This window comes from Sinocyclocheilus grahami, unplaced genomic scaffold, assembly GCF_001515645.1.
Source record: "Sinocyclocheilus grahami isolate Dianchi unplaced genomic scaffold, SAMN03320097.WGS_v1.1 scaffold358.1, whole genome shotgun sequence".
Classification (NCBI taxonomy): Eukaryota; Metazoa; Chordata; class Actinopteri; order Cypriniformes; family Cyprinidae; genus Sinocyclocheilus; species Sinocyclocheilus grahami.
Genome location: NW_015505537.1, coordinates 174,146 through 194,321, shown reverse-complemented (window position 1 = coordinate 194,321; position 20,176 = coordinate 174,146). Strand labels below are relative to the sequence as shown.

The 20,176-nt window shown below is 40.1% G+C and overlaps 1 protein-coding gene across 1 annotated transcript in view; it reads right to left on the bottom strand.

The window, feature by feature from the left end:
* Positions 1-3,353: 3,353 nt before the first annotated feature.
* Positions 3,354-20,176, bottom strand: part of LOC107548913 (autism susceptibility gene 2 protein-like) — a gene marked incomplete at its 5' end in the record, with an annotated part of 113,642 nt that continues 96,819 nt past the window's right edge. The window contains 10 exons of the mRNA XM_016229787.1: positions 3,354-5,769; positions 5,875-6,130; positions 6,688-6,771; positions 8,827-8,923; positions 10,640-10,774; positions 10,995-11,045; positions 16,036-16,277; positions 17,390-17,428; positions 18,018-18,274; positions 18,715-19,084. Coding sequence (XP_016085273.1) covers positions 4,470-5,769; positions 5,875-6,130; positions 6,688-6,771; positions 8,827-8,923; positions 10,640-10,774; positions 10,995-11,045; positions 16,036-16,277; positions 17,390-17,428; positions 18,018-18,274; positions 18,715-19,084 — 2,831 coding nt within the window. The remainder of the gene's footprint in view (positions 5,770-5,874; positions 6,131-6,687; positions 6,772-8,826; positions 8,924-10,639; positions 10,775-10,994; positions 11,046-16,035; positions 16,278-17,389; positions 17,429-18,017; positions 18,275-18,714; positions 19,085-20,176) is intronic.

The window sequence follows — 20,176 nt, the reverse complement described above, 5'->3', positions numbered from 1 at the left end:
CTGGATAGCTGGCCAATCACAGCACACCTCGCTTTTCAGACCGATGAGCTTTGTAAAAATCAACGTGTTTCAGAAAGGCGGGGCATAGAGGAGAAACAATAATGTACAGTATGTGGAAAATAATGTGTTTTTTTAACTTTAAACCACATAATCACATTTGATTACACCAAATACACAAAATAATGTTATTTTTAGCAACATCATATGACCCCTTTAATAAAAAAAAGAAAAAGTTGAAAGTTAAATGATCTTCTGTATCATATTTTGTTCAATTAAAACAACAACAATTTTCTTCGCCGTTAAGATCACTAGCACGTTTTTAATTTGAAAAACAGGTTTTGTGTTGGAAGACAAACAGAAATATGAAGTAATAGAATAAAACAAATTAGATACATAAACAACATTAACTGAAAAAAAGTAGTTTGTGGTCCGTCCTTTAGATTATATGTAATAATTCATTGAATGCGACAACTTAGACCCTAAACAACCTTCTCCATGTGTCGTGCCCAAACAGGCATCCATGTATTTGTGAGAATCAGACAGGGCCAGTGTTTTTAGATTGAAAGAATAAATCGTAGTTTCACTGTTTGATGCGAGAAGTCTGGCTTCCCAATGGAGAGCCCAAACGATCTTCAGTGCAGATCAGAGAGGCTTATATTACCTGAAGAAAGCTATCCAATTAGTATTAATTATTCATGAATCGAACATCTACTATAACGTAATATGTTGCTTGTAGAAATGTTGTTTAGTCAAAATACACAGCTATTTTTCAAGCAGTCAATGGAGCAAGATGCTTTTTGCCTGTGAGCGTTACAGCGTCTACCATCAGGGGCTAACAGGGCCGTACTAAACAGTCAAACCTTAACCCCTCGGTGCAGAAAAACCCTGACATTATGTTTGAACAAATTGAAAAGTCAGTGTACGAGAAAGCTTTTCTTCTACTCTCCTTCTCTATTGAGCATAGCATCTGTCTCCACCGATCTAGTCTTCGATCTGCGCAGATTGCAGGTCGTCTGAATATCACGCCAGCTTCTCTCCACTGTAACCTCCATCTCTGCCAGACGAACCCAGCTGCATAAATTCTCATCGGCTTTTACGGTTTGTATATTGAAAAATTGACACTTAAGACCGGTTTTGTGGTCCAGGGTCACATATAGTAATATGCATGCTAGTAAGCAACTAGTTAATAGTGAGAATCGGTCCCTAAGTGTTACCCTGTATTTATACTGAGTGGGAATTCAGGTAAATGAGCCAGATAGGGTTCAAGGATTACATAGTAGTTACATAAAAATAAATGTAACATTTTAAAAACTGTACTTGACACATAGCACCACATTAGACTGCAAATCGCTAATCTTCAAACATAAAACTGATATATTTGTAAAACGCAAATTTACATTTAATAGTAGAAAATCATATAAAAGATATTTATTTATTGGGCTATAATTTGGCACATTTTCGCTGAACAGGTCAAATGTAGGCGATTTGGAAATTATAGGCTGAAATTGAGAAGGCTAAAGTTAAAAATGTGTCCTACTTTATTTTATACTCAGATAATTGGCCCGAGTGCCAGTATGAAAGATAAGTCAAGTGTGTAATTTCCGCTCCACTACGCAGGCTGCAAAAATAATGACTGTTTTCCAATCAAAAAGCTCTATGGAGAGAGCTGTCCGTTATCGCTTAAATGTTGCTAGCAAAAAAAATGTCGACTGTTTAAAAAAAAAAAAATAATGCTCTTTGCAGCCTGATAGTATATTGGCTAACCACCCAAACACGTCTATTAAACATCTTTGCAGGGCCTTGAAAAGAAAATCTAAATGTGAACACTTTCTCTCTGGTTTCTCTATCCGGTCCAGGTCTGGAAAGTGCTAACTAGCTGATTAGAGGGAGACAGCAGAGGGCCAGGGAAGCACAGATGCTCGGTGTCTATGGAATAACCCTCTCAATTACAGCATGGCCAAATTGAAACGGATCCCGATTTAACTCTCTTTCCAATACACCTCACGGCAGCTTTCCCAGTCTGTCCATCTCTCTCTCCAGCGATGGACCTCTCTGAAGCAGCACGTCCAGATAGGCTGCCAGACGCAGCGGGGAGACCATCGATTCTCAATAACATCACTAATGACTGCACACTGCCTGACGCATGCTGCCATTACTCGAGGTGAGGGCCGGGACCGAGGGCAGGGCTGAGCGTGGCACACCAGATGGAGCCAGTTAGGGATGGTTATGAGGATGAATTGTTTGTCAGTTGGGGAGAAGAAAGATGAAGAGAGCGGGAGAAAGAAATGGCAAGTCAGAAACACAGGCACAGACGGTCAATACTAGAAGGGCAGTAACCACTGGTCGTCTTATTTGCGGGACAGACAACCTTTGGTCTGTTCTTTTTCGGTTTCTTTCACTTCTTCCTCCTCGGCTTCTTGATCCTTTGCTCATTAGCAGGCGTCACTCCCATTAATGAGTCCCGACCGCGGGTCAATACAGCACTAGCCTCAGAGTCAATACCAGTTACCTGCAACACAAACACTCAAAAGCTGCACTTGCAGAAAATCAATATCGTGTTGCAGGCCTGTCCCATCACCACTCTCATCCTACTCTCTACAGCACAGCTGACATAAATGCTCTCTCCTGTAAAAATATAGTAAATAGCAACTGTGGAGCACGCTCAGTCTGTTTATGCAGGTTAAAATTCAGTTCACATATTTATATGATCTGGACCGTTCTAGTTTTGTTGTTTGTAAAATATTTAGCAAAGAATCTTATCTTAAAAGCAATCCGGTTTGAATCTCATCTCTTTTTTTTTGGCATAAAAAATGAACCCTATTTTCAAGGAATTTTTGTAGCAAATGTTTAAATTGTAAAGCACAACTGTAGAGTGCAATTTTAAGTATAAATCATGGTAGTATTTGCTGTATGTAAAAATAAATAAAAATACTAACGTAAATGTTGCATTAATTTTTGTAAGTATATGTAATTACTAAAGTAAAATTATAAAAATTAATAAAAAATATTATTATTGCGATATAATTATTAAAATATAATATTTAAAAAAATATATAATATTTGATAAATCATTTTACAAATCATTGTATACAGACAGGGTGATTCTCATTACAGTATTACAATATAAAGAATGAGAATTTCTTTCGAAGTAGAGGGAAAAATGTGGTTCTTAATCATGAAAATAAATGGAAAAAAATACTTATGGCTATAATAGGCTTCGGTTCTTATGCCCCAGGCAGTTCATTCATGCTTGTCTATGAAACTTTGCACACTTCATCAATACGTCAACATTCAATGAGCCAGTCTCGAAGTCTATAATAAATAGCAGACAGGTATGCAGATATAAGGTCCAACCTTTATTCCATACATTTTTAAACCATGAATGTTCATTTTCATTTTTTTCACGCCTAAAGCTCTACTTGTTTTGTATACAAGAGTCTAAGAAAAACAACTGCACAACACCACAAGGTCGACAGAAAGAGTCTATTGCCACCCCAACCATTCCAATATGTTTCTCAGATGTCCAGGTTTTGTGGCTGGAGAAGTGTTCACTGCTAAAGCAGTTCCTTTATGACCCGGAAGTTTATAGCTGTTTGTTTCATTGGCTCTTCATTAGACAAATGAATAACAGTTATCCAGGCTCCCACTTTAGAACTCCATTTTATAACCGTCCAATCAGAACACTCTTAATCATCTTTGCATAGATTGCACCGCCATGACAGCACCCCCATTCGAGTCCTCCTCTCTGATTGGACAACTCCGTCACCACGGTTTTCAACCTGGAAGTGGTTCTGTTTCATTTCATTGTTTTTTAGAAACATTTGAAAAGCCTAACAAATGTACGATGTCATTTCGTTCCAAGTAATATCAACAAGATATTTACAATATCTTTAAATTTTACATAAACCAAACAAGAATATCGTAATACATATTTGTCTGCATATCTCAAAAAGAAAATCAAGCAAACAAACAAAACCCTCTCCAAAATGTAACTTTGTACATGGCCACCGCTGAATATTTCCAGGTACCATAGAGCAAATCAGCTGAGATCATACCAATTCAGATATGTAGACATCCATATCCAGCAGCTCACTAGGATAAATACAGGGCAGGGAACGAATGAAACAATGCAAATACATAAAAAAAAGTCTGTACATGAGGGATAGGAAATGTACAAACAAATTTCAGAATGTCTTTTCACATGAAAACTGAAAAGGCATCGGATTAATATATTAATATCACATTTCCGGTTGGTAGTTCACTTTTACGTCTTACGCTACCACGAGTTGTAGCTACCAACTCTTTTCCCCAACTCCAATCAATTAAAAAAAAACTGTTGATGTGCTTGTTCCAAGGTACAAACATTTGTACAAATTACACATATCTATTTATCAATTACTCTACTTTGTGTGAAAATAAGTGCATGTTGCCAGTGTCCAACTCAAATGAGGCATTCTTCTTTCTGTATGTTACCGTGCCTCCACTTCTTTGGGGTTGCGTGACGGTGAGTACTCCCGAGGGTCCTGGGTGGTGATTGGCGTAGTCCGTCTTGGGGACGCTGGTCTGGCAGCACCAGAGGGTACCAGAGGAGGAGGGGCACTTAGTGCTGCAGTTGGGGGTGTCCGGTTAAGAAGTCCGTTATGTCCTGTTGAAGGGCTAAGCCTTGGGTACGGCATCCCACCAAGGTGCGACATAAATGGCGGCATGTGGGGTAAGTGTCCTTCGATGGGTGATTGGTGAAGCTGGTGGAGCCTTGCCCGATCTATTTCCTCCCTTAAATGCAACCGTTCCCTTTCCTCAGCCTGTTGCCTCAGTCTCTCCTGTTCCCGCCGAAATTCAAGGAGGTGTTCGTGGTGGGAGTAGTCATGTGGCTCCCGATCCCGATAGAGCCGTTCTGGATCGTAGACACCAGGGAAGCGGTGTCCGGGCTCAGAACGCAGCTGGAAGTCCATACGCCGTTGAAGGTCAAGGTTTCTGTAAGCCTCTCGTAGGGGATCCCAGCAATACGCCGGATGAGGAAGGCGGTCTCGACCTGCTGCGAGAGGGCTGACTCCCATAAAAGGTGCCATGCGGGTGCGTTCAAGTGCATTCAGACTTCCCATTTGATGCATGGCACTCAGAGTGAGCGGCAACGAGTGTGGCATGGGGACGCCGTGAAGTGAGGACGGTGTTGGAGGGTCACTACAGCGAGGAGACTGCGGAGGAGGCTGATGGGATAGCGCAGGGTGGTGAGCAATTGGTGTGGTTTGGTGAGGCGGAGGAGGGACTTGAGGTTTAGTGGCAGCTTCGGATCCAACCACCATCACGTCTTGCTCTTCCTTGCGTTCCTCCTTGATCTTCATGTCATTCTTCACCTTCTGTAGCAGATCCCCTGAGCCGGTCTCCTTCCTATCCCTCTCACTTTCTTTCATAGGTGGCGGTTGTGGGATACCCATCTTGATTCCTGCATCGTTAAGGACATTTTTCGAGTACGGAGAGGTTGATCGGTGGACGGATTTAAGAGAGTCATCTGAGGAACGTCTGTCTGTGATTTCCTTTCCTGGAGAACGACTTTCCTTCACCTTTATGTCTCCCAAAATGCCTGGCTCTCGCTGGCGGTCCAGCAACTCTTTCTCTGGCTCACGGTTGCGGTCGGCACTACCGCTGCGGTGTCTGCCGGAGTCGTTCGAGTTCTGGCTGTTGGAGCGGATCAGGCTGCTGATCTGGTAGCTAACGGGAGCGGAAGCTGGAGAAGAGCGGTTCGAATGACGATTACGATCTAAAGAGTCTCTGTAAGAGGAAAGAACCCATCATTAGTTGAATTAGGAGACAAAAATTTGGCAAAATATAAAGCAAAAATAAGATGCCTTGGTCCATGAAATCAACAACACCAACCTGTCTTTATCCTTCTCTTCCTTCCCAATAGAAGAGTCCCTTTTGTCTCTTTCTCGTTCTTTTTCTTTCTCCCGCTCCCGCTCTCTGTCATGGCTGTTTGCAGAGCTGCTTCTTTCTGCATCTGCGGATTTGGGCCACTGTGGAGGGGTTGGGAAGGAGGGTGGTGTTCGGTGCAGCCGATTCCAGGTGTCATGATGAGGACTACTGAGACCAGGCAGCCCTGGACCCTCTTTGGGTCCAAATACACTGTTGGCCCCTGAAATAACAAGAAAGCATCATCAGTTGAACAGACCGCTGTTCAGTTCTGTCAAGGTTCTGCATACACAAGCTGAAAGGTTAATGGCGTATAGTAGTTTCTTCTACAAATGGGGTACCAAGGGCTGCTTTTGAGGGCAGTGAACAAATGAATGACCCGGCGGGGTCAAGAGCTATGAAAAGCAAAGCGTTCCATAGAGATTCTATTTCAGTACAATCAATTACACTAAAAGAAGTCCCGTTCAGCCAATGAAGGAAGAAGGGAGAGGAAATGAGATATGGCAAACCTTCCACCCTACTTTGCAAGCGACTAATGAATGCAAGAGCAATGCTAAACCAGTTGGGTTGCGAATTTGAGTTGGGGTGTGAATTTGGCAAAAGATTGTCTGCGGTAAGGCCTGCCTCCCTCGCTTCCCTAAACTCTCATTTGGCATTTGCTGCAAAGCTAAGTGCCTTTCTTTCATTCCCACCTCCTTTTTATTCCCTCTGCACTCTCTGTGGTCTAGAGCTAAGCTGTGCTGCACTGAGTCGAGCTAGAGGCCGGGGGCCGGGGCTTACCGAGGGTTGGGTTGCCTAATCCACCGAAGGCACTGCTTGAAAGGTTGCTGAGGCCGCCAAAGGTACTGGAGCGACTGAATGGATCTGCAAAATGCCAAACAGGGATTAGCGACGCGGGGCCGGAGGTGCCCGACCATTCCAACTGGCTTTTCTCTTACAAGCAAGCTTTGTTTTTTGCGTCACTGTTACTGCTGCTATTCTAACTCCCTAAGGGTTGTTTATTTCTCCCAGTAAGACTGTTGGAGAGTGTTCACTGACTGCGGATTAGGCAGCAAGAGGTGCTGGCATGAAGAGCAATACCTGATTGGGGTGCGATAGCCAGGGACATTTTGAAATGTCCGATGTGAAAAATTATTAAATGACAGCAAGCAAAACAGCTTGTGTGTCTCCGATCTCCTCTAGAGGTTTCTGTGATTATTCCATCTACTTACTCCTGAAGACATTAAACTATTTGTTCATACGTACCTTGCAATGGGTGAAGGAGCCCAAATCATTCATAGTTGTGCTTATAATTAAATTAAATACAAACAGACAACCTCCAGCCCACATAAGTAAAAAACACAATTCAGTGTTTTCTATGTGAAACATGAATTTAAACTCCTGATTCCAGAAATGGATTTATGACTAATCCATTTCATATTCATTTAGCACGTGCTTTTATCCAAAGCAACTTGAACTTACAATATACTAATTTACATAAACAATCCCCCTGAAGCAACCTTCATTTAAGTGCTTTGCTCAAGGGCACAACACTGCTAAGTTTTTGACTGAGAAACCTTTTGATTACCGGTCCTGATAAAACAGCTTGTGTGTCTCCGATCTCCTCTAGAGGTTTCTGTGATTATTCCATCTACTTACTCCTGAAAACATTAAACTATTTGTTCATACGTACCTTGCAATGGGTGAAGGAGCCCAAATCATTCATAGTTGTGCTTATAATTAAATTAAATACAAACAGACAACCTCCAGCCCACATAAGTAAAAAACACAATTCAGTGTTTTCTATGTGAAACATGAATTTAAACTCCTGATTCCAGAAATGGATTTATGACTAATCCATTTCATATTCATTTAGCACGTGCTTTTATCCAAAGCAACTTGAACTTACAATATACTAATTTACATAAACAATCCCCCTGAAGCAACCTTCATTTAAGTGCTTTGCTCAAGGGCACAACACTGCTAAGTTTTTGACTGAGAAACCTTTTGATTACCGGTCCTGAGCTTTCACCACTAGACAACACTGCACCCAATTCTGCATTTTACCCATTTTCTCTCCATTTCCTTTGGGCCCCAGCTGTTTATGAATTCAAATTGGACTCACTTAAAAGCTCACTGTGTGAAATCAGCATTCAGTTCCAAACTCAAATAACATATCTGATAGAAACAGTGGGGGAACACTATCTAAAGCCAGTAAAAAGGATACATAGTAAAATATTACTTTTACTATGTTTTGTTGTAACAAATCTGATAACAATAGGCTTAGAAGTGCCTCTCCAAAGGGAAGCCTTATGGTACGTTTACACAGCAACAATGTACTAAAAATGGAAAAGTTTGCGTTTTTGAAAAGTTTCTGACTAAAAACGCTGTATTATTATGCATGACAGGCTAGTAGTTGCCGATGTCACTTAGTAAAGAAACACTATGAGAATGTACACATACCTATAGACTGAACACGCATGCGCATGATGTCACCTTTTCACACATTTGCATTTTTGTAGTTTACAAGGAGATGATAATGGTATCATTTTCAAAAACGTGCACTTTGAAACCTGCTTTTAAAAGTTTGTGATTTCAAGTGCCCAAAACACTGTTGCTGTGCAAATGAAAGGGCAGATTGCATAAAATTTCTTTCAGTTTTTAGTCGAAAACATTGTTGTTACAGCAGATATTACATTATACTTGACAAACAAAAACAAAGCTATGAGGGATAGAAATACAGTATTTAAAAAAAAATGTAATTAGTAGAAAGACATGCTTTTATAGCTGAATGATCACCACTGAAGTGCAGCACTACAACATATGGAACAGATTGTATTTGCCTTATGTTCGCATCAAATAAAAGAGGGTCTTGACAATAATTTGAAGCACAAAAGTAAAGAGAGGAACTATTTAAAATGGCGGTTTACTTACACTTACCTGCCAAATGGCTAGGAGGCAGGAAGCCAGCGTGGTGAGGAGACGGTCCATAGGGTGAAGCAGCTGGATGTCCCGATCCTATTGAATACAACGGGAAAAATCATCAGTCAAACTGATTGCAGACAGAGTTAGCCAAACCATTCAAATATTCACCAAAACAGCACCAGATGTAGTCTCTTTATACACAGGGACAAGAGATGTCTTGGGTAATGATATCATGTGATTCATCATCTGTGTAGCCTAAAGCTTAAAAACTTCAGTCCCAAGTTTCATGGATGCCGTAGTCATTTATACTCAAACTTCATACTTGTTGGAAACTTCAGACTGGCTCTACCTTTGACTGGTAGCTAACACAAGAGCGAGGGTTATTTGAGAAGAGCCAGGTAAAAACCATTACACACCAAGTGAGTGAAAGCCATATAACACACACTGCAAAGACACACACGGTAACCACCCTGCTCAAGACCACAGTCTAAAGTTAACACAAAAGCCTCCAGCAGGTTATTGAGCCTGAGCCTCTTTGCATAATCCATTAGTGGAGAATGTGGCAGTGGTAGATTTCTCTGTCTGTCTGCAGTATAAATGCAGCTGTGCGGGATTTGAGAGCTCCCTGAATACTAATGGTAAGGTGATGCTGGGCTCTCAATCAGCTGCATTTCTGCAGTATACAGGAAATGGAGAATGATTTGACCCCATTCTTATTTGTTTTGGGACTTTTTTTTGCCCTTTTATTATCAGCAAATGTGACTGGAATTTATTGGGATAAAGAGAGGGGGGTGGGATTGAGACATGACCCATCCCAGATTTCACTCCGTCTCTGTCAGACGAGCATCCAAGGCTTAACATACCTGGAGATCATTTGCTAAACACTAGGGCTGACTTGGCAGGGTGTCTGCAGGATTTTTAAACTCAAATCTACCTTTTTTAAGACCTGCACAAAGTAAAATTACCACCATATGACTATGAGTGGGGTAGGGCAATGTCAATGGTAACATATTTAACTGTAAAATGACCGTAGAACGCATGATTTACAGTTCAGATACAGGTTTTCACCCAAAAAAAAAAAAAGTTTTATAAAATGCTAAACTTCACATTTCAGCCTTTAAACCTTTTTTGAAAAAATGGATGAGTCAAAAGTATTAATTATTATTATTAATTTAAACAATTATTATAAATCATTATATTAATTAAATAACATATAAATGTAGTTTACTGTCTTTGTTTAGATTTTTCTACATTTTCAACTCTGCGTGTTTGCTGCGTTAAAACATGGGTTGATTTTCGCATCAGTCTGAACAAAAACAGCAGACAGACTTTAAAAAAAAAAAATCTAAATTCATTCTCTGCCAGCAGGAGGCGCTTTCAGAACAGAAGAAATATAGCAGTTTCCCAATATGTACAAATTGTTCGCCTGAAATATGTGGCTTGTTGCCAAAGAACAGGTTTATTACCTGTGAAAACGACAGCCTGAACAGTATACCACGTTACATCTCCCAATTACTCAAATTTAATTAACTTTATTTTTGGTTAAAAATACATTTCAGTTTAAAAAAATCACTAGTCCTGTCCTGTAAGATTCTGGAGATGAAATTGAATTTCCATTCTCATAACTGAGCAAGACTTGAGACCAGTCCTTTGTTTTGCAGAACAGATCGATCTGGCCAACAATTAATATGTAGAAACTTTCACCAGGTGTTTTTTCTCTTACAGCTTGGATCTTTATGAGCCATATTTTTCAAATATTTTTGACTTACTGGTCTAAGCCACATGGGTCTCTTTCTCATTCTGCTCAAGTCAAAACAATTCTGCCTACCTTCCCACATGATGTGAATGCGTAGTTTTGAGGTCTAACCTTTGGCTGGAAGGCTCCTTGCAGTGAACTGAAGGGCCCTGAATGTGGAAGCAATGGAGGCATGCCTGGCATTGTTGGTGGATAGGAGGGAAAGAACTGCAGAGAAAAAAAAACAACAACGTAAATGTAAAGTTTACAAGACTCTTTGGTGTCTATCATCTCTTTAAGCTACAGCAACTTTTTATCCTGCTTTGAAAGCAACATCAAACCAAGCATGCTTTAAAAAAAACATGCAAATATGTCTCAAAAAGTGTACATAATCTGCTTCATCTTCAGTCAAAGCAAGGTTATGCAGTCAAAACAAACTGACACTTACATTTGAATGTCTCAAGAAAGGATTGTCCAGCTTTGGGGCGTACTTGTCGAACTATAAAGAGAGAGGGAGAGAAAAAGAAAGAAAGAGTGCACATTAAAAACATATCAACAAAATCAAAGGCATCTGTAACCAAAAACATGAGAGAGCTTTACTGCAGTGTGCTTACATAGTCAAACAAAAAACAGATGAAGCTCAAATAAATTACACCCTTTTAATAAAACAATTACACAGTGAAACAGCCATTCAATGTCACATGAAAGAAAACCACTGCAGCCGCAACTGGCACAGGCTTCATAGAGCCGACCCAGAGTGTGGGAATACGCTCACAAAAGAGGCAAACCAGATCGCTAACCAAATGAAGGCACCCTTCACTTCCAATTAAACAGACGTGAGCCATATATTACGTGGCAGTGTCCTTTACAGTTAAGAAACATATACAGATCAGTACGTCTTTCAAGGCAAGCTCTAATTTTGAAAATTTGAGAGTAAAGCTAGCAGTGTAACTATATGATAAACAATTACAGTAAGCATGCTAATGTTGTGAGATTCTGTATTTGCGGAGTCAGGACTCATAAAGAAGCGAGAAGGGCTGAAATGGTTCATTTTCATTCATATAAATGTAATGGAAATAAAACGTCATTTCTGTAGTCATTTCAGTTGTACATGTTTTTTTCATCCCTGTAATAAAACAAATTCATCCATAAATGTTTAAAAAACAAACAAACATTTTTAAACTTTTTTTTGTAACATTTTAACCCAGCATCTTTGTCACCTTAATTCCACTGGCTTGAGTTTTTATCACTCAGCCGAACACTGTAAATTCAGCGCTGCTTTTAAAACAAAGTAATTGCTACTGAGTTCAAGGCATTTCTTTTACATAAACACTGAAATCCTTTACAAACCCCCTTATATAGTGTTGTTTCTACAGAAGCCTGTCGTCTTATGTCTCAGGTGGTGGTAATAAAAGTGGATAAACTCTTAGGCCACACTGTGTGTGTTACTTTGAAAAGCAGCCCACTCATGGTACAGACTTTATACTCCAACAGATCAGAAGGCATAAGCTGCTTTTATCCTGCATCGTATGAATGTGTGGTGATAATTAGCCTAAATCAAATACATGAGGTTGCCCTGGCTGAGAAAATCGCTGATCTGGCTTCCCTGCGTGCTGCACTTCTGTGATCCTTCTGAGAGCCACACGCCTGCTTTATGGTTAACACTTGCCGAGTAAATACAGCAAAGGTTTATAGTGGCCCATAAAAACAGTGCTTCATAATTCACAGCTTTATAACAAACAGCTTTGGCAAATCAAGGTTCAATATTACATCTGTAAACAATTCAATCTTTATATAAGAAAAGCTGGGAGGAAGGGAAAAAAGAAAACAAGACAGACATTATATGAAGTGTTATGTCAACATGAAATGGAAATAGTTTTTTTTTTTTTTTGGAATAACACACCAATGAATCATGCACAATAAGACCAGAAACATGTATAAAGGAAGCAAACTGGGTTATTTCTGGGTTCATGTTGACTTTAAAAATGACATTTATACTGTTTTTTTATTGATCCCAGTAGACAACAACACTGCTTCCTATGCAAAAGCTCTTAAACCAAGCAGAAATGCTTTAGAAATCAAGCATCAGTACACTTGTCAGTAGAAAACATCACACTTAAATCACATGGTGGTGAAAGAAATTCAACAATAGCTGTTCAGCAAATAAGATTTGTATCTCATAAAACATTTGGGGAAGGTGTGGAGGTGTGTTTGTGATTCAGCACCAGAGATAAGATGCATAACCAACATTTCCATCGCTATATCAGTCTTTCAGTTTCAGTTCTGCAACCCACAAACAAATCCGGACAGCGAGCTACAACACATATGGCATGTTTTAAGATGGTAATCTATGATTCAAAAATGCTTGACTTTTCATCTAGCACTCTTGACATAATATCTTTCGGATTGGTTGACAGTGGCGATAGCATGCAGATAAGACGTTCTTGTTCCTGTCCGAATACGTTTCAGATATCTGAATGCATTTCATATGGCTAGCTGACTTTGAGGAGCTGAACTTATCTGATTACAGGCTGCCAAAGTTTGCCTCTAATAGCCGCTTTGCACACGGAAGCAATTACGCTTTATCAAAACAACCCCATTGATGTCATGACTTTCATTCGAGGTGAGGTCATTATGTTTCGACCGCAAGCTTTGAATGTGTCACACAGAATGAGTTCTGTCTGTACCTCAGTCACGCCATACGACCCCGTCTGCCTCCTGTTTTTCTCAAACAGCCCCCAGCACTCAGAAACATCACCCTTCTGCTCATATGAAAGCAATAAAACATCTCTGGCTCGCACTATTAAAGCGCAATGAGTATGGCATGTCAACATGGCAGCAAAAAGGGTTTTTATTAGGGGAAGAGCTACAATATTTGTGGTTGTCATGGGACAATCATTTATCTAGTTAGGATTATGGGTATCGGTTATGTCACTGAGATGGTGCTATAAAACTGTTTCAACCCCATGGCCTCTGTTTAAGATCTGGCCTGGTTTAAGATAAGCCTTAAGTCTCTGTAGTGGGTTGTAAACACTATTACTTCACTATTATATAACAGTTAGTTCCGGTGCTCTAGTATCACCACCCTGCATCATATTTGCTGAATGAAATCCATTGCTTGTTTCTTACTAATTTTGGGATGCTGATTCCAAAAATAGTGCCTGTTCTGCTCTAGCACGTCATGCTTTCTCACAAAATATGAAGTGCATTTTGTGACATTTTTGCTTTTGACAGCCATTTGTAAGGTGAAGTCTTGTATTATCCCTTAATCACCAAAAAGACTGCCATAAAGACATGATCCCTGTCTTCCTCTGAACCAGGTTACAACTGTTTGTTCAATTCTCAGCTGATTTTTACATGTATGAATGATTCCTAAGACGTTATGTTATGCCTAATCTTTTACGCCTAATTTCAAGGTTAGAATTATGGCCAGTGATGGAAAAAAGCAAATTTAACTATAAACGTGTGTTTATGTAAAGTTCTTTGCCATTAAAGGGAGTATATGAACATATTTTTGGAGTATATGAACATTTTAAGTAAAATTTTACATTCTGAATTAGGGCTGTGCGATTAATCGAAATCGTCATAAAATCGCGATTTGAGCTTGCGCGATTTCTAATTCGCTTTATAGCACGATTTTCCGCACCCCCGACCTCCCGCAGTCTGCTATCCGAACCAATCAGAATGCAGCGCGCCTAAATGGAGCAGGAGAACAGAACAGACCGGGCGGGCATACAAACGTAACGCCAGGTTCACACACTCCGTCTGTGGTGCGTTTTTTTCCGCGCCCATGTTAACAGATCAGAGCGTTCACACTGCACGCGATTGCGGTCCGGCAGTGCGCTCCAGGAGCGGTGTGTCTGCAGCAGTCATGCTGTGATCGTTTCCGCACGGAGTCTATTTCTGCTGTGCTGCACGCGCTGAATTAAACTGACCGCATTATTCACGGTAAAAATTAACATGGATTGACACGGAAATTTTGTAATTACACCATAAATGCATATAATTAAATTCTACTGTTTCACAGTCAACAGATGGCTTTTTGGCTAGATTTAAAACAAGGAAAGGTGCACTTTTAGATAAACAAGGCAATAATAGATGGCATTCGTGGTGGTAGTTAAACAAAGTTATATTTATTGAGTTTAAACGTGAATATGTCTATGAAAGATTGTATTACTGTACTGTGATAAAAGAGAATCACAATGCTGTAAAAGCATTTTCAGAAACAACGTTTGGATTTGAAATCAAAGTAATGGATAAATGTTGTGTTTGTGGTAAATAGCCGCCGGATCAGGAGCGGACTGCAAACGCGTCCTGTGCGAAAGCAAAATGAGTCCCTGGACACGGGATTTTAATTTTTTTCTGCCGTGTCTATTCTAGAGACATTTTGTTACACCTTTACTTAGTGATTATTTTGCCCTATGTCTGTTCTAGAGACATGTTACAGCTTTTTGATAAAGCTCTAATTGGTTTTCTTTTTTGAAGACACTGAATGCATTAATGACTGTAAAGCATGTCTGTGTGTGTCAAAATCGTGATTCAAATCGAAATCGCAAAATTGATCAAAGAAATCGCGATAGTTTTTTTTTGTCCATATCGCACAGCCCTATTATGAATACTTTTGTCATTAAAGCCAAAAAATGCCATTTGACTGTGCATTAAAGCTTTTAAAAATCATTATTATTTTGTAAAAAAAAAAAAATCTGTACGTGATGTATTTATAAATTTTTTTATATTTTTGAACTCAGCATCATCAAATTATGCAATAATAGGCCTTTTTAAAAAAATTTAAGATGCAGGGCTGTTATGATGTGACTGAATGTGGTTCCAAATAGGCCGCCAGTCTGTGCGTTGCTGTTACACGTTAACTATGTTGGCTTTTCTTGGAACTATTTTTGACAACTGAGATAAAGGTAGATTAAATAACTGGCCATATTGTGTCTAAAAATTTTGTCATTAAAGCCAAAAAATGCCATTTGACTGTGCATTAAAGCTTTTAAAAATCATTATTATTTTGTAAAAAAAAAAAAAATCTGTACGTGATGTATTTATAAATTTTTTTATATTTTTGAACTCAGCATCATCAAATTATGCAATAATAGGCCTTTTTAAAAAAATTTAAGATGCAGGGCTGTTATGATGTGACTGAATGTGGTTCCAAATAGGCCGCCAGTCTGTGCGTTGCTGTTACACGTTAACTATGTTGGCTTTTCTTGGAACTATTTTTGACAACTGAGATAAAGGTAGATTAAATAACTGGCCATATTGTGTCTAAAATATACGTCACTCGTGCTTCTCATGATGTGGCCGTGCTTATATTCAGTACGACAACACGACTGCGGGTGTCATTTAGTGGAAAAACAGGACGGGTGCATAGAAGGGGCTTGTTTTTTATAGGCCGGGGTATTTTAAGGGGGAATAGGGAGGTAGGAAGGGAGTAAAATCTATCTGTTTTTACTTATCCTCACATTTCTGGCTGGGGTACGCACCATGGGAGGTGCAGTGGGCGGCCCAATGATGGCTGCCGGGGGCAGACTGGCAGGGAAGGGCGTGAAGGTGTGCTGATGCATGTGTTGGTGCTGGTGCATATGCTGATGTTGGTGAAACTCGGCTCGGAGGAGCGACACAGGGGCCAACGGCGACCCTGTGGCCCCCGGCGCCGCCCCCCGACCTCGCTCCGAGCTCTGAACCAGGAAGCGGTTGTTCAGCTCCTGCCGCAGAAGATCATGCTCTGCAAGAAAGGAGAGCGAAGGGGAAAAAGGCGGGAAAGGGGGGAGATGGGGAAGACACGGGAGGGAAAAGAAAAAAAAAGGCACGGGCGGCCAGTGAGTTTTCACAACAGCGGTAGGAAGAAGCGAAAGAGGGTAGTCACCTGGCTTTCTCTGTTTCTCCAATTCAAGGTGTGAGGGTTTTCTACGTGAGGACTCATTGGTGGAGGTAAGAGAGTTGCCTGTGACAATGTGCCAATCAGAATCCCCGAATGAGGCTGGCAATACATGATTGGTTGGTTGAAAGATATCAAGAGGCTGGTATCTAAAGACAAGAGAGAACCAAGAGTCACCTCAGCAGAAAACACACACACACTTGACCCGACAAACATAAACTCTTATACGGCCTTAAAGGGATCGTTCACCCCAAAATGAAAATTACCCTCATTTTGTTCCAAACCTGAATGACTTGCTCTCTTCTGTGGAACACAATCAAAACTGTTTTCAACACACCGACTTATATCGCATGGATAAAAAATAATAATTATTATAAAAGAAGAAACAAATGCATACAGGTTTGCATACAAAATTTTCATTTTTGGGCAAACTCTCCCTTTGAGACCCTTCTTAAAATTTAAGAAACTCTTCAAGCAATTGCTTGATGCTTAAAAAAGACATTAATATATACTTTTAGTTTAGAGTCTAAATGAACATTGAACAAAAACAGTACTTTTGGTACTATTGCAATGACTTGAGCCATGTGTTTACCAAAGGTTTACACCGTAGAGTGTATAAAACTGCTATTTTTTTCTTGTTTAGATTTAGATCAGCATGTAGCTTTAAAATGCCTGGAACTGGAACAAAAAAATACACTTACCGCATAAAGAAAGGCTGAGATGAAGAGGACAAGTATAATTTTCATCTCACATTTTGCATTTAGTGTAAATTGTATCAAAATCTGATTGAACTGTCAAAGGCAAAATAACAGCCAATAAAACAGAAGTTTACTGCCCGAGACACAGGATCCAGATATTAGAAATGAACAGTATAGCTGACATCCTTTTTTTATTACAGGCATCATATACAGAAGAAAAATGGGCCAACTGGATATAAGTCACATATTTCATATGCTGACCTCTGATGCGTGCCCCATTTCTCCTCACTCTTGAAACATCTTGAAAAGAATGCAATTTAAGAGCAATGCTGTTGTTACTGAATACTTGATCCATAAAGCTGTCTTTAACATGGGTTATTTGTCAACAAACAGAGCAATTTATGCTTTACACCAAACTATTTAAAGCACAGGAACTGTAGGAAAGGTCCTTACATTTGTGGGAACCAAATTAGTTTTTAAGACTAGCACTACACTAAATATGCTAATTTAAAACAGGATGAATTTTGATGAACAAACAATGTATATAGTCACGTACTCTCATTTCTATCATGCACTCATTTCTTAGGTCTAAGTTAAAAAATGTATACCCTTAGTGCACTTATGCACTAGAGAAAGCTGCAAAGGAGCCTTTGAGGGACAAAAACTGGGTATAAAACTGGACCCTAGGAAATTTTATGTCCAAGTGCAAGTTAAGATTTTTTGCAGCCGTCTCTGGTGCAACTCCAGCATGTACGCACCTTTATGCAAGTGATATATTTGAATTAATTTGTCATATTACAGAACTGAAGAAACCTATTGTCCAAAATATTCTCAAATCTCATACTAACTATGCCAGAAACAGTTTAAATCTCAATGAAGGGGTTCTCACCTGGATAGGGTGGTCCGGCAGGGTGTCCTGGCACCACCAGGCTGTTGGTCGGTAAGGTGGGTGGAGGAGGCAGTGTAGCAGGGTTGGCGAACATGGCCGGATGGCTGGAGAGGTGAGAGGGCGAGTGAAGGGAGTAGTGGGAGGAGGGCAGACCGGCTATGGAGAGAGGAAGAGGAGGAGCAGGAGACGGGAGGCCGCTGAGGTGATGAGGGGAGTGAGGCAGGTGGTATTTTGGAGGAAGCGTGGAAGGGTTGTTGCTGTGATTAGAAAGGAAAGACAGTATATGAGAAACAATATTGATATTAGGGCAGCTTATGAACTTATAGCTGTCAATTGTCAGGTTTTATATTGTTTTTGTTGTGAGAAAAACAATATTTAACTATGTAAATATAATAAATACAATTACATATATATATATATATATATATATATATATATATATTATTACAATTAATAGCAAAATGAATGGAAATGGAAATGGAAACTGATATTTCCTACTGACACACTATAGCAAAAGATAACTGAAATAAGATAAAGAAATAACGGACTTAAAACCATTTTTAGCTGGTGAAAATACTAGTGTTCTAATAATTTTGGTCACCACTGTATGAAACATAGTTTTTTTTGTACAGTGGTGTGAAAAAGTCTTTGCCCCCTTCCTGTTTTTTTTTTGCCTATTTGTCACACTTTTACTAACCTGATGTCGTGAAGACTGCTGTATGGCGAAGGATGATGACGGTGACTGATGACTGGCTGGCTGTGGTGCAATGGGGGCGGGACTCTGTGCTCCAGTGAATGTGATTGGTTCCTCAGGAGGGACGGGGTGGGGTTAGGGGGCACAGATTCCTTCTTGATAGCGAGAGGGTTCGTGGAGAGCGGGTGCGGTCTAGGCGCGGGCGCTGCCGCCGCAGCAGGGGCAGGAGACCCCGTAGGGGGCGACGCTGGAGTCGGACTTGAGATCGGCGGGACAAACGAAACGTCGTTACTCTGTTCCTGGCTACGCTGAAGGCCAGACACTTTGGTCGAGCTGGAAGTTTTGGACCCGAGATTCTCATTCGTTGGTGTCACTAGAAAAAAAGAGAGACACAAAGAGAGTTTAAAATCTGGATTTGTATTTATTTCATTTCTGTATTTAATTCAGATGTCAAATGCAGTTTAGATGCTTTTATTGATATACAGTAGCTGGGGGGTATTTAAGACCTCAGGTATTTAGAAATAAATCATGCAATTCTTCCAATTGTAAAGACCAGACCACACCACAGGATAGTGAAAATGCCATAGGGTTTTTTTTTTCTTTTTGCTCAGGTGCACGGGAGCATCTCAAATCAAATGCACTTGCAGTTTGGCGCAGCTGTTGACATGTAAGCTATAGTGTGGGATTGGTTTGCCAATCCATCCATTAGGTTGCAGCAGTGTGAACAGAAACCAGCTGCGATGTCTTCTTCACCCACTGTGCATAACGCTGGCATACGCCAAGACACCAAAAGCATCCACATCTGTCTGACTGTCTTTCGCTCTGTGCCTTATCTTTCTTATCCCCCCTTTATCGTTTCATCCCAGGTTTCTTTTCTTTCTTTCTCCCTCCATGGGTTTTATGAAGTGTTTAATCAGGTCATTTTCATGCTTGACTATAATCAGATGATCCAATTTTCTGCAAGCAATCCAGTCAGAATGAATAAATCAGAGCTAATTAAAGTTAAATGCCGTTCCCATTCATAGATTTACAGAGCACACAGTCTGCCATGAAATAATTATGTTTCAATTGTGCTGTGAAAAGGGATCATGCACCCTTTATACTGGCCTTTCAGAGTCCCCCCCTCGCTCGCTCTTTCTTTCTCACAAGATATTTCCAGGGATTTCGGTAACACTGCCAGAGTCTTTGTACAGAGGAACTTCTGTTTTTGCTCAGTTAATCGGAGCACAGTGCAAGAAAAAAAGCTTTTAGACTCAGCATTTTACAGACTATAGTCATTCAACATGTAAATGCCCAGTAAAATAATTAAGAGTTAAGAAAAGGATGGTGCATCATAAAATCCATCTATACATATCCAGACTCAATCCAATAGCTAGTGTACACACTAGAGCTGCACGATAAATCGAATGCGATATTTAATGCGCATCTTTAATGCGTATTTGAAGCCAGTTCTGTAATCAGCGGT